General features: G+C 37.1%; 1 protein-coding gene across 2 annotated transcripts in view; it reads right to left on the minus strand.

Moving 5' to 3' along the window:
• PTPRK (protein tyrosine phosphatase receptor type K) overlaps positions 1–16,066 on the minus strand; it is a 434,061-nt gene that overhangs the window by 204,015 nt on the left and 213,980 nt on the right. For both annotated transcript variants that reach the window (XM_087817607.1, XM_087817606.1), the window contains exons 4-5: positions 2,168–2,249; positions 14–129 (exon numbers count right to left, since the gene is read on the minus strand). In XM_087817607.1, the coding sequence (XP_087673733.1) occupies positions 14–129; positions 2,168–2,249 (198 nt within the window). The remainder of the gene's footprint in view (positions 1–13; positions 130–2,167; positions 2,250–16,066) is intronic.

Genomic DNA, 16,066 nt, shown 5'->3' on the forward strand with positions numbered 1-16,066 from the left:
AACCGGGGCTTACCTGCAGCCATAGCTTGTTATGCACAGCATCTCTCCCTGTTGCAATACACTGAAATGTAGCGTTCTGTCCTGCATTGACCTCTACATCCCCCAGACGGAGGAAATGAGGAGATTTATCTGTGAAGGCAGGAAAAAAAATGATTGTTTTAACATGGAGAAGACACGCCATGTTGCTTTTTCCCAAGATAATAATGTTGTTAGTCCTTTTACCTTTGGCCAAGACTTATATCATAAGGAAGAAAATTGAATTTTCTTTGCACTGGAAGACACCCCTTCTTCCCTCACCCTCAGGGATCTTTTCCTCAATAGCTCTGTTGCCTATTGCTCCCCAGCTGCTAGAGTGTTGTTCTATATAGTGAACACTCAACAGTTAGTGCAGAAGGCTGTCGCATATGGGTATTAATAAAACAGTTACACATCAAAGCAAGCAAAAGAGATCAAGTAGGCACAGGGCAGAGCATACGGAAACATAATGAAGACACAAAATAATATCTGAAATACTGACACATCCGACTGTTGAACTATTAAGCTACATTTTAAGTAGTTAGATCCTTTTGTAAATTATTTCAATAGATTTAATCTTCTAGCAAGTACTTCAATGAGCAACGGAATATTCGTGTGTCTCTCAAACAGAATATCAGCCTATTGTTAAACCCACTTCCTATTCCTTTACATTCCTAAGAAAGTTACCCCAAAGAAATATTAGAGCAACAAAAAGTGATGAGTGCAGTCAAAATATACTACACATGAATTATGTGCCTATCAAATAAGTGTTCTCTATAATTACCTTTTAAAACTGAAGCCTATTCATGTTTCCAGCGGAAAGGAAATATAAACAAGAAAAGCTAAGCCTCAGTAGAGGGCCATTTCACAATGAAACTGCTGTGGTACTCAATTCAGAATTTTTTATTATCTTACTCATGAAAGCTTTTCTTTAACATCTCTTTTCCAAAAAGTGTGAAAGAAGAGTGGAAACATCATCTTCATTTAGTAACGGACTGAAAGAATTTAGTGAACCAACTTGAATTTTGAGTGAGATAATTCTATTCTTTTTCTTGGAACATGTATAAATCATTTGAATCTTGACCGCCACATCTTTTTCCGGAGCCCATCTCAGTGGGCACTTCAGAAAAAGGGGTACTTGAACTAGAACATGACCTAGAACAGTGGTCCTCAAATGGTGAACTACAGGCCAGCAGCATCAGCATCACTTGGGAGCTTAATCAGAAATACAAATTCTGAGGCTCCACCAGACCTACAAATCAGAACAGGAGCAGGGCCAAGCAATCTGGGGTTTGCCCTGCTCCACAGGGGAGTCTGGTGCAAATTAAGGTTTCACAACCACTCACCAGGAGCACAAGCCTTGACCCCTGGAACTCTACAAGGTGCTCCGATGTACTAGAGAATTTCTGCCAGGAGGATTACTCAACAGATCATCTAGAATTCATGGGCCCTAACAAATGCTGCTGCTGGGAAATACAGGTTAAGTTTGAATTTATACCAGCTGTTTTATGTCTGGCTCTACTGAATGCATGCAATAATTGTCTTTCAGGGAATGCAATGTAAACACAAATTTAGTTACACCATTTGAAGACCAACCAGTGTGCATGTAACATAACAAAACCATGTATTAGTAAAAGGAGTTTCTTGTTTTATTGGCTTTCTATTGTTTTGTACTTTAATAAGGATTAACCAGATATTTATGAAGACATAAAAATATTAGTTCTAATTTTGGAATAAGGTGAACTAATTTATTCTCTTCACTTCAAAGTTCAACTCAGGAGATCACATAAGTTAGTGAGGCGTCTTTTCTATTTTCCTTTTGGGTGAACTCTGATTTACTATTGTTGTTTGCTTTCTAAGGAAATTTAATACCAAAAGACAGAACAAGTCCTATTTAGAGTTTCATTTACATTTGTATTTGGTTCTTAGTAATTAATTAAAATAACCCTTTAATATGTATACAATTAGTTACAGGTCTGAAAAATATTTGATTCAAAACCTCTAGAAATATTTCAGCATTCTTTTAAAACTGAACAGGAGGCCAGGAGTAACAACAACAAAAGAGACAAGTGGTAAATAATCCACAGTCACTGCCAATATAAGACAAGTGGTTAAAGAACATAAAAATATACAATTCTTAATCACAACCTACCACAAGGATAGCTCAATACTTGGATGTCATCAATGGCGATATAACCACTTCTCCCTCCTGAGACTTCGGCTTCAAATATTACCTGTCAGAAAAAAATAGAAAACATTTACAACAATCACTTATAAGGGATTTTCCCAGCAGAAGTATAGCTATAAAATGCTTAAGAAAACTTAATTTGATTTTTGTCCTATAAGAATTAAAAAGTTATCTTGTAATTTCCTAAACCTTCTACAAGGAAACAAAAATTTTTTTTGAAGAGCCATTAAATTACTGAGTCAGCAGCTCTCATTAAATTTTTAAAGAAACTACTATTAAAGCATTAGATATCTGCATAAACAATGGCATCTATACGAACACAGATTTTAGGAGTGCCCCTATGATCAATCTCCAGCCACGTCTCCTTTCCCATGAGAATATTTGCCAGTTCTGGGATTAGGCTGTGGCTCTAGCTCAGCACAGAGTTAGGGCCTCTGGTGGGAGAAAGTGAAAACAGTGAAGCTTACTGCTGTTGTGTGAGAACAGAACAACAAACTGGAAATTTGTGAATCTTGATTTTTAAAAAAGATGTAGGCGGTGGTAAAAAATATGAAATACTGGAGAGAGGTCAAGAAAAACTAGAATTATGAGTTCTCTGGTAACTTTTTGACAGTTTTACAATGGTGGAAAAGCAGAATATTGATTGACGGCTGATACTAATGACTATTTATTGCCCTTACTATGTACAAGAGACTGTCCTAAACTAGCATGCACATTCACGTGAGCATCTGCTGTTTCCCAACACACCCCCCCCACACACACACATTTAATCCTCACTACAATCATATGAGGTAGGTATTATTTTTATACTCAATTTAAAGAAAAGTTAAGTAACTGGACCAAAGTCTAACAACTAACAAGTGGTGGGTTCAGGGATGGACCCTAGCTAACCTACCTCTCGGTTGCACTCTTCCATCAACTTCACTACACTGCCTCTCAACATAAAGAAGTAAACCCAGTGAGAACATTTCCTTTAAATAGGCTTTACATTCCCTTTTGCCGTATAAAATTTAAATTTAAAAAAGTAACGTCATTTTAAATAGCACACTAATTAGGTATTATATTGACTAAATAGCAATATCATCAGTATGACAGCCTTCCCATCCTGATAACATCCTTCTATATCTACCCAAAAGCCAATGACAAGAGGACACACACATTGACAAGAGGACACACACGTTAGGCTCGGTGGGTGATGCATTTCCCACTCATTCACTTCCATTCACTCTGACGACCACTGATTTCACTGGAGTAAGCTGAAGCTGAGAGGTAGGAGAATGAAGTCTTTAGGGGAAGAGAAATGCTTCATGGTGAAAGGATAGCTAATCTATGAACAGAAATATATGTCTGTGTATATATATGATTTACACTTCATAGAAATTTATTTGATATGAAGACAATTATAATGTTACTTCTTAAATACTGGAACAAAGGCTTAGCAAGAAATAGAGGAGGGACTCAAACTTTAAACACTGTATAACTTAAAGCAACCGTGGTAGTCAGGCCACATTCTTGGGGGTGAGAAAACTTGTATTTGACTCCCAACTCTCCTGTTGACAAATTCTTGAGCAAATCACATAACCATTCAGAGCCAAGTCCCAACTCCATAATATAGATATAATGCAGCTTTCAATTAACATCTTTTATGAGGATTAAATACTACCATATGTAAAAGTGCTATCTATATAAACCAAAAGTTACAGCTATCAACACTGTTGCTATGTAAGACGGGTAAGTGTATTCCAGGAAAATGCTCTATTTGCTTGAACGTAGTTCAAGGAAAGGGAAGGCATTGAAAGAAAGAGTGAGAAACCGTTAAAAAAACAAAACAAAACATTCTTATGAACAGATCACACGCCTGTATAATTAACCATTGCTAGTTATTTCGGTTTTTAGTTAGCATTCATTAAATTATTTTAATTTCTAAGCTTATCTTAGTTTTACTTTCTCAAACTGTTTAACTTCCTCTGCTCCATCCACATAAGTGATGTTTAAACATGATTACTACACCCTTGAGAAAAAAGTTTATTTGTTCTTTTAAATAGAGCTTTATTCTGGACAATAAATTTAGGCCTTGATTTAAAAGAAGCGTTTCTTTATTAAAGAAAAAAAAAAAGGTTCTCTTTCTTAGTGACCTCATTTTAACTGCTAAGTGCTGTCTTTGCCTCATTAACAAGAGCTGGAGGAAATTTCTAAGATCAGATTCCTTTACTGCTACGGATCTAATCAGCTTTATCACTTGAACAGAGCCCTCACCTTGTAAGGCTCTTCTGTCCAGTCAGGGGAAACAAATCCGAACAGCTTAATTACACAGAGCTTGCCTGGGCTAATGCTCAGGTCAGATCTAATGCTTGGTGTCAAGTAGTCCACCAGGGCTTCCCGGGAGAAAGAGCAGCGAAAGCCACGCCAGATGTCAACTTGAACCCATCCAGGAGGCGGGCCTGGGGACGGAACGAATGGGCTCCGCTTTTTATGCTGTTTTCACTCCACTCCATTACCTGAAATACTGAAGGTGATGATTCCAATCAAATTTCTGCTAGTCTAGCAACATTCTTGGATTATTAACTAAATAAGTGAAGTAGAGTTAAATTGGGGGGGGGAGGTGCAAACCCTAAACAACAAGAGTAACTTTACCCTTTGGTAAATTGAATTAATGCAGAGGAGTGCCTGCTATAAGGGAAAGTTGAACGCAAGTCAGGAAGCCTGGGATCTCGTTGTTGGTCCACTACTACATGTAGCCCAAGTAATTTATTTAACTGTGTATTTGTACCTTCAGCTGAGTGTTATTGGCCTTGCCTATATCATGGTTTTTTGTGAAGACTGAATGGCATATGTGAAATGATTAAATGACACATGAAATATCATGTAGTACAAGTATTATAGACATTAAAAATATCTGGAAAAAATTTGCACTTAATTTGCTTTCAACATATCATAATGTTAAAATCAGTGTTGCATCCAAAGTCTGATATACATCTTGTTCATATTCATTAAGTGTAACAATGTATATGTAAAACTGCTCATGTGACTTTATGTAAAATCAAAACCTCAGTTTCTTTTTCTATAAAAAGAAACGATAGTATCCAGCTCATGGTTTCAGGAAGGATTAAATGAGATAACACACAGGAACCATTTAGTAGAGCTCCAGACACACAGTAAGTACTCTACATTAAGGGGCATCATTGACATCACGGAAAACAGTCATAACTGACAAATATACTAAGATGAAATTTCTCCCTGTTCCCTCTCTCTCATCAAAAACTTAACCTCCTGCCCAGCCGGGCGTGGCTCAGGGGTTGAGCGTCGACCTAGGATCCAGGCAATCGGGGTTCGATTCCTGGTCAGGGCACATGCCCGGGTTGTGGGCTGCAGCCGATCAATGACTCTCAAATCATTGATGTTTCTATCTCCCTCTCTCCCTCTCCTTTCCTCTCTCTGAAATCAATAAAGATATATTTTTTAAAAATAAAAAAATAAAAAATAAACAAAAAAAAAAACTTTAATCTCCTGACTCCAAATTGGAAAAACCAAACAAACAAAAACAAAAAACACAGAAAACTGGTATTTTATTCCCATAAACCTCCTTGAATTGTTTTTGTGGTTAGAATTTTTAAACACTGAGCATTGCTAATGTAAACTTCTAAGTAAATTACACATTTTCCTTCAAAGAATACATATATAAAAACCAAAACCTATTTCTAAATATGCATGCCCAAATTTTGATAATAATAAAATAGTAATTCCATCCATGTCTACATCTCTTATTACAGTCTATGAGGTCTCCAAGTCAGAAACTATAGTTAACTCAGCTCTGTGTCCTCAGAGCTTATTGATAGTACCTGGCACAGAGTAGACATTCAACAGATGCCAGCTGAATCATAACCACCACGAATCACATACACACACATACATACAAAGACACAAAATACCTAATATATGTGAACGAAAGTATGTCAACATCATTAAACATAATGGACTTATCTCTCTCTCTCACGTAAACTCTAAACATCAGGTTCTCAAGGACCCATCCTAGGTCACCTTCCCCCCTTTTGCCATACCTTCTACCTAGACAGGACAAAGGAAGACAAGCCTGCAAAAGGACACGGGGGATTGGGGCAAAAAAAGTGTGCAGAGATACAAAAGGGAAATGGAGGTGCCTGGTGACACAAAAACTAGTAGAAGGACATCTGAAGTGTAAGACAGGTCAGGGCCAAAGGCTATTCAAACACCAGATAAAATGAAATGAAAAATACCTTTATACATCCTATACATCTTATAACTGGAAGTTTGTACTTTTTGGTGAACATCTGCCCGTTTTCCCCAACCTCCTGACCCTGGTAATGGTAACCACCATTCTAGTCTCTGTTTTTATGAGTTCGGTTTTTTTTTAGATTCCACATTTAAGTGATGTCATACCAAAGAATACAAATTTCCAGTCATAAGATCAATAAGTTCTGGGGATCTAATGTACAGCATGGTGATTATATTTAACAACACTGTATTTCACAGTTGAAAGTTGCTATGAGAGTAGATCTTAAGTGTTCTTACCACAAGAAAGAAATGGTAATTAAGTGATGTAATGGAAGGTTTAAATGGCACTATTATGGTAATCATTTTGCAATACATGTGTATCATATCACCACACTGAACACCTTAAGCTTACACAATGTTATATATCAATTGTATCTCAATAAATTTAGAAAAAATACCTCTATGTGCCATGGTGATTAAAAGGGAGCAAAGGAAGAGCCCTCTGTATGAAGTAACAAAAGTGAAAACCAGCCTGGCCAGGCATGGCTCAGTGGTCGAGCATTGACCTAGGATCCAGAAGATTGGGGTTTGATTCCCAGTCAGGGCACATGCCTGGGTTGCGGGCTCGATCCCCAGTCAGGGGCATGCAGGAGGCAGCCGATCAATGACTCTCTCATCATTGATGTTTCTGTCTCTCTCCCTCCCCCTTCCTCTCTCTGAAATCAATAAAAATATATATTTTTTAAAAAAAGTGAAAACCACACTGGATAATGATGAAGAGCAGAGGAGTGGCAACACGTATAATAACTCCCACAGGAAGTCTGTCTAAATTGGGAGAGAAATTTAACCAAAGATGAAAGAAGATAGGGGATCAAGAGAAGAATTCAAAATTTTGTTATTACTTTTTAAGGTGGGAAACACTTAAATGTTTATAGGTTGATGAGGATGATTCCATTCGTTAGGGGAGTTTTGAGCATACATGAAAGAGAAATAGTAACTTAGTGTGAGATAGACTAGTACAGGACCCAAATCATAGGTCACAGAAGGGGCTGTACATATATATACATATGTACATCTTGAGGAAAGAAGGAGTGTATGAATGGAGGAGATGTAAGTAAGTTTGTAGAATTGTCAGATAAGAGAGTTTCTATTATATGGCCTCAATTTTCTCAGCTATAAAGGATGGGCTCATAAAAAGGAGTGGCGTTTGGAGTTTGAAGAGATAAAAAGTTAGTGGGATAAAAAGGGGAAAGAGAAAGAAAAGTTAAACAGGAAAATGTGGTAGGATATCCACCTAAAGCTGATGACCATGAATTTCTAGTAGTCCCAACCTATCATGAACCATGATTACTTTTTAACATAGTATAATTTGCTTGGTTTTAAGCACATAAAAAGTAGACAGCAAAGAAAAAAAAAGCAATAATTTTATAGAAATGGTAGATGTAAAAAAAAAAATTACAATGAAATCAAATTTCAATAAGTCAAGCAAGTTGATGAACTGGCAAAAGAACGTTTGAAGAGCGGCGCTCCCCGCGGGTGACGGGCGGTACCCGTGAAATGAACGCAGGGGAGGGTGAATTGATGTGACGTCAGAAAGCGAGATGATTACATGTAAAGCGAGAAACACTTGCGAAATATTCCGAGATCTGCCTAACCAGAGCATTGGCTTACAATAAGGTAGGGGGCTGTGGGCGAAAAGGTAAAATAAGGAAGGTGACTTAGGGGAAAGGGAGGTGAAGGGACTAACAGGGGACCTTCCACAAAGATCCTGAAGTCACCTGGGGGGCGGAGAGCCTTAGAAACGGAGGGAGCCACTAGCACTAAAGTTTACACTGAACAGGAGAAAACGGCCTGGGGCCCGGAGGAAGGCCGCGCAGTAATGGGGACGGTGGCGTGGCGTGTTTCCTATCCATGGGCCTGATCCTCAGTGACTTGGGAATTAATATCTGCTCTTTTAGAGACTGCTTTTTAAGGAGTGTCCTCAGGCTAGAGTCACAAACAGAGAGTGATTAAAATTATAGTTGGCTGTATAAATAAAATTTTAAAGTCTGTCCCCCTCTACTGAAATATAAGGTCTTTTGAGGGCAGTGACTGGTCTTACTCGGCACAGCATCAGTGAACCACAAGCCCCTATTGCAAGCTGGAGCTAGAAGGAGTTCTAATATGTTAGAGAACATACTAGGTAAATATCACTGCATTCTGGTTAATAGTTTTGCCTGAAGGGAAAGCATGGAATGAAGTATTCATTTAGTTCACCTTTACCTAACTCAAAAAATTTTGTTGACATAATAAAATAACTCTCCCTTGAGAAAGTTCCAGATAATTTTCCCAAGCTAATTTAGAAATCATGAAAATATAATTACTTCCCTTGCACAGTTAATGCTGTAAGGAATACATTTCTGCTTTGGCCTGCAGAAGAGCTTGTATTGAATAAGTCAGATTTCTATGTAGAAACTTCAAAATCTAGAAACTAATTTATTTTCAAATGTGAAAATATTCCATTTCTGTTCATACTTAGAGATGAACATACACATAACTGGCAGGTGTTACGAAAGTCCAGTGCCGAGCTGGCAGGCGCCGTCACCCCCTACAGCCCCTCTCGCGGGTACTGCCAGTCTGGAGTTCTGCTCCTCAACGGGGGGCTGGAGAGGGAGCCTCTCCCTGTCAGAGCCTGCATGCTGGGCTGGCTTGCTTACTGACTCAGGCCATAGTTGAGTTCTAAGAGTCTAACATGTGAAAATGCCTTCAGTAGAGGCCCTGGAATGAACGCATTCTTGCCTACTGGCTGATTACTTCTTTATTTAGTTCCTGAAGGCGATAAATGCCTGCAGTTGCAAAAGGTGCACAGATAAAATATGTAAGCAAGGGAAATACTGGTACGTTCTTTGGCTTTGAAACTGCTCACAAGAGTAATTATGGGATTCTAATTACATGCCAAGCATTGAAGGCAGTTAAGATATATAATAAAGATGAACCTGATTCTTCACCTAAAACCCTTACGTATTTCACATTTTGGCTATCCGTGCACCTCTGTGACTTACAGGTGCATAAGAATTCAAAATCGGTTATTTTTCTTAAGACATGCTAAGATTAAATATGGCCAGTTCCTTAGGACCAGTCCTGTCAAGACTTAACCTTAGGACTTTGCAGTCTTCAGAGAGTAATTAGGGTTCCAGAGATTCTAAAATCAGACTCTGACCTCAGTACATGGAGGCTTTCTGTATAGTAACACGGTCTGCCACTCAACAGAAGCCACTCTTGAGCAGCTTTCTTTCCTTCTTTTGCATACACAACACACAATACACATGTGCATGCACACACACACACACAGCCCTGTCTATTTATCCACAAAAACTTATAATAATATACTAGTGACTTAAGTTGATTTTGGAATGCAAATTCTATGTATAGTATAGGCAAGTATTCTTGAATAAAATGTCAATGTGACAAAAATATCCTGAAGTTTAGCATTACCGATTGCCTAAGTGATGAGAGGAACTGCTACATTATCTAACATGGGTGACAATATTAGTTATACCAATACCACTCTTGCATGAAAACAACTACAGCACCCATCCAGCTGCAAGCCTTTTCAGAGTTATATTGTGTTTGCCTGATAAACAACAGAATATCAGTCAAAGCACATGCCAGTGTATAGTAAAACAATAAAAATGTAGGATCACAGATCAAAAGCAGAAAATGAAACCTGAGAAGTTGACTGTATTTAAAAAAAAAAAGCCCAGAGAAGGTGGTTTTCAGAAGGCTCCACACCAAAATGAATATGCAAGCACAGTACATTTCTATACTTCAAATTAGTCCAGGGAACTGACGATCCCTAATATAATCGCTGAAAGTATCTAGAAGATCTAAGTAAAGGAATTAATAATAATTATTTTTAGAGCCTATGCTAGAATATTTAAGTTCATTAAAATAGTCCATTAATTACTTAAATTTTCATTCCTGAAATCTTGTATTTGCAAAAATTGTCAATGGCCTTTTTAATTTGAATTGATATTGATGTCGATTAATATGTATATAAACATAACTCCATAATGTGGCTAAGTGAGACCCAGACAATCTTTTCAACTCTGAAAACAATCTGAAAACAAACCAAGAATAAATAATATTCAGAAAATAAATGCTAGAGTAGTTTTTGTGTTCTTTGCATGGTTTCCATAGCTTTAAGATTTGTTTGGGAGGGTGAAGGGAAAGCAGATACTGCTTTCTCAAAAAGGTTTTGATATAAGTCCTTTATGATAATGAAGATATGCACACACACACATGCACACACACACATGCACACACACACAAAGCACAGCACAGAAAAAAGCACTCTGCATCACAGGACTCAAATCTCTGTTCTGGGCTCATTGTGAGGATTAAAAGAGATTACACACAATTTAGGTGGTTCTCCATAAATTTTAACCCCTTCCTCCCTTTCCTGTCCTTCTCCAGGGACAAATTCTTCGTAAGCAGTGCCTTAAGACCCCATCCAGTGATAATAGGACAAGAGGGCAGCGTCAAGTGGTCCTGATGCTGAAGACCACAAGGAAACACTTCTTGGCTCCTCATATTCACTATTTGCCCCATTCCTAATCTTTAATGCAAAAAAACGTTTTGAACAATCTGACATCCACATCATTAAACTACCCTTACAAGGTTCATTTTTTTCATTTCAATCCAACACCTAGCTGGTCACAGTAAAATATGCCCAACACCTTTTAGAGGCATCTCCAATTCCAAAGTAGGCAGATAGAGCATAATACTATATTCTAAATGCCTTTAAATATGCATTCAGAAATAATTTGTAATAGGACCGACTATTCATGGCACAGACTAATTTATGTTAGGGTATGAATTTAGCAAAACAGAGGAAAAGTCAAAAAGACAATTGGAAGAGGGAAATGAAACAAAAGTTAACTGAAATAACCCAAGATTGAAAAATGCCATTCAATACATTTTTCATCCTGTGAGTCTGCCCTTAGATACATAAGCGAGCAACTTACACCATAAAAGATGTGGTTTAACACCGAAAGTGGAGAAGCAAAGGGTAGCAAATTCATCAGCAAAATGTCATTTCTGTATCTTTACTATCATAGCTGCACCATCTGGGTTATATTTTATAGTTAGTTGTCTGAGCCAAAAATAAAAGATGACTAGTTAAGGTTGCTATTTCTATCAACATGACACTGAATTACAGGACTATTTCTCCTCGCTTCTAGAGATGTGCCATTTGTCTTCCTGCAATCCACAGACAGAACCTTTTAAATTTTAGCACCCACAGTCCAATCTTACACACAGTAGAAGCAGACCACTTGCACAACTACATCTGAAAAAATGCTTTCAAACTAACCCAGTAAGTCCATTCCCTAGCAAAGTTTAGTGACTCTCAAGAACATTAATTTATAATCATGCAGCTCAATTAAGAAAATTAAAATTAGTAATTCAACCTATATGTACCATCACACGAAATAGCTACCAGCATATAAAATCTGTTGATCGTATGAAATTTAATTATAGAGAAAAATAAGCTTTAAGGTGATTAATTGGTAGCATAACCAGATCTGTCAATATCAAGGCAAAGTTTGACTAAACTTGAGCTCTTTCATCACACATGTGAACATGTTAGTAAGTAATTATTTTATTAAGGCCACATGAGTCTCAAGTCTATAGGCTAAGTTGTCCCAATAATAAGCCCATCTGGACATCTCTATACATCTAGGTAGATAGATGACTGATAGATATAGATAGAAAGAAATATAAAGAAGTCAAGAAATGCTTTGAGTTGGACCCTTACATGGTGGACTAATTAGTTAATGGCACCAACAAGCAAAAGTGACATGACTAGATCTAAAATCCAAGACTAGGAGTTACTCAGCATGAGAAATGTCTCTTCATGTGTGCAGATGAAAAAAACAATCATTTTTTTGGATCATGCAATGCTGTATGGTTTTCTATTACAGTCAAATATTACTTTCCAAGTTTGGATTTCATCCCAATTTTATGGATGACAAACTAAGCAGCATGGTGAAAGTTACACTAAAATGCAAAATTGTGGATGCACCAATTCTATGTCCAGCTTCAAACACATTTTCTCCTTAGATTTAAACTGTGAGACAAACTGATGGTTAAATTATTAAAACCAATTAAGTTCATATAGTGAAATATATTATAAGCTATACTCTTTTTTTTTTTTTTAATATTTCTTTATTAATTTCAGAGAGAGGAAGGGAGAGGGAGAGAGATAGAAACATCAATGATGAAAGAGAGACACTGATTGGCTGCCTCCTGCTGGGGATTGAGCCTGAAACCAGGGCATGTGCCCTGACCCAGAATTGAACCAGGATCTCCTGGATCATAGGTCGATGCTCAACCGTGGAGCCACACCGGCTGGGTGTCCTATACTCTCTTGAAAGGAGACTTTTATCAAAATTGAATGACATTGAGAGTCTTAGTCTTATGTTAAAATACAAATATTGATTAACATTAGTATTGTAAAAATCCTACAATTTGGTCTTTTTTTAAATTGTAGGAGTGAATTATTTAAGAGTGTTAAACTCTCCACCTAAAAAGAGAATACTAACTTCTCAAGAAAAAAGAAATTAGAGTGTTTATTTACTTAAATTCTCTCTATAAAAGCTAAACCCTAAACTACCCCAATTATAAACTTGGCCTGGAATCCAGGGTCATCACTTATCGTGTGATTCTGAGAACATTACATAACGCTCCCACATCCCTTCTTTATTCTCTGAAACACAGGGCTGAGTTGAAAGGGTCATGTAATAATATGTGAACACATTCATTTCCTATCAAGAGACCTGCTAAGGAAGGTCATGGCTTCAGTGAGGCTTTCTACAATCTACAGCTCTCAGCAAAGTCCTCCAGTCTTGACATGAAAGAGTCATACTGACCTAATTCAGGAATCTCTTGAGTCACTCATATTATCCCCAGGAACAGGACAATGCCTGGGGGCCCTTGTACCAGTTTCTTATTACAAAGCTACTAACAATCACCTTGAACCCACCCACCCACCCATCCAACACACATACCCCAACCAAGCGTATGAAGAGAAAGACACAGGAGATGGAGAAAAACAAACACCTGCTGTTCATTGAGCATTTATCTGCCAGACAATGCCTTAGGCAATTTTGAACAAATCTGCAGCCTAGACACAATAAATAAGTTGTACAAGAAAAGAGATAACAAGTGATTCAGCTGGGATTTTATTATAACTGGATTTGATCCTAAAGCCCATGCTCTTTAAAACTGTGTAACTCTTCTTTCAATATTTAACTACTACCAATAATTCACAAAACAGCTTCTTGAGAAAAGTTTATACTAAGTAATTGACCAAACAACCCACAGGATCCACAGTTAACAACATAAAAATTCCCTTGTCTGTGATCTTGGGAACTGTGTCTACATACAGTCCTTGAAACACTGAGTACAATGTTCGCCTCTAGCTTAATTAAATATTCCAAGCAAAGTATGCATCTACACACACAAGAACGCGTATCGTAATTATCAGTAGCAACAGAAAACAAGTTCAAACGGAAGATTTCGGGGGGCAGGGGAGATCTGGTAATTCTTACTGGAAAGGGCATGAACAAAAGAACTAAAGAAAAATCTACTTTATTATATCAACTACTTCAGCTAATGGACTAATTTGATTGCCCAGTGATTATCAGTAAGTGTACAGTTCAAACAAAATATATACTGAGCCATCATAAAAATACCAATATCATATTTTAGCACATGAGAAAAATTCCTCCTCTTCTAGCCCAATAGAATAGGGGGAGAGTGGGGTAGTGGTGGCAAGGAAGACTGGCATGGAAGCACCCACACACGAAATAATCATCATGTCCGAAGAATAGATACATTTGTCTACACCTTTCCTGTGCGTATGCCCTAGAGGTGTGTGATTATCTTATAATCACTGCTGCTCCTCAGAGAAATGCATTTTGCTTCACGATACAATTTTTTAAAAGTGGAAAACATTACAGGAGGAGCCTGTTAAATTGATGATGCTGACTTAACCCACATTTGTCATTAAATTCCAAGGGTAATCCATTACTGAGCACAAAAAGACATATTTTCTACATAAGAGCAAACGTAAAATGCAAAGAAAGTGAGAGAACCATTATTCAAGTTTCTATAAAAGGAGAGAGATAACTATTAGAAGGCTTTTTGGGGGAACAGGGTCCATAATCAGAAAAACACAGCATCAAAGAAAGGCAAAAAAATAACTATTCGGCAATAATCACTGTGCCCCAGTGAACAGTAAAATTATTTTTAACAATTCATTTGTTTTACAATCTCTAAAACACAATGGCTCTAGTTAAATTACTGTACAGAAAACCTGAATCATCTAACTTTAAATCAATCCTTTATTTGTAGTACTAAGCCCTCTTTAAATGTAAATGTCACCTCAAGTAAAATATTTGCAATATATTGAACCTATTCTTACTATTTGAGTTTTGCTGGCTGTATATTCTCTTAAGACAAAATAAGATGTAAAGTGTTAATGGATGAGCCTAAGAACAAATACAGAAGATTTAATATATTGCCCTGAGAGATGCTTTCCAAGTTCCTTTCCTTACCTTGGTAGGAAAGAGAACACTATATTTTTAACATTTCATAAGGGAATAATTATTAGTTTTATTACTTGATTTCCACAGATAAAAAGTAAACATGAACTCTTGAAGCTGACCTGTGAGTGTTCATCTATTATGCAATTTTCCTCAGTCATTTCTTGCGCTATTATCCTCATAAAAAGAAACGATCCAGGTGAAATCATATGCAATAAGACATCACTCTGATGTCACACACAGAGGGATTACATCAATCAGCAATATCCTGGTCCAGTTACAATCAGACAGGAGAACCACGTGATAACAAAGTGTCTCATATCTCACGTTAAGGGCTAATTAGTTCCAGAACAGTCCCAGAGGGCAGGAATTTCTTCTCCGATAAAATAAAGGAAGCTTAATAAAATACCCTCAAAATTCAGCTCTAAAATTCAAGAGTTTATCAATTTTGCGAGAAAAGTGAAATCTAATTGTCCAGCAAAAAACATCACTACTTCATTCATTAAATTCACAAATTTCTTCATTATTAGAATAAGAATTAAATTGCTTTGTTGTAAGATGACAACTACAAGTAAATTCTGTGAACATGTCATTCAAAAATGCATAAAGGAACACTAAATTTCCACAATTACATTTATAAAAGGTATTATCATATTTTAAGTAATAAAACTAACAATGTTCTGGACACAAATAACTGTGAAACAAAAATCACTGCATAGTGTAAATCAAGAATGGGTAAATACTTAAATTGAGATAAGAGCTCAAGGGGCAATTCTACATTTTAGCACCTAATTTTGTGCCCAGCATTGTGTAAGCCAAGATGGAGAAGAGATTAAAGTAGAATACATGGAACTGTCCCCAGTAGCAGAGAAATTGTTTTGAAAAGCAGCTATCTATAATGTGTCAGACATGGGCTGTGACAGATAGAGCTGCATAAATCTACTGAAACACGGAGGAGAAACTAAATGTCAGGTGAAGCTGGAGAGGCTCAAAAGAAGGTTACACTCCCTCTAACATGAAAGCA

The sequence above is a fragment of the Miniopterus natalensis genome, chromosome 5 (assembly GCF_054644295.1).
Source record: "Miniopterus natalensis isolate mMinNat1 chromosome 5, mMinNat1.hap1, whole genome shotgun sequence".
NCBI lineage: Eukaryota > Metazoa > Chordata > Mammalia > Chiroptera > Miniopteridae > Miniopterus > Miniopterus natalensis.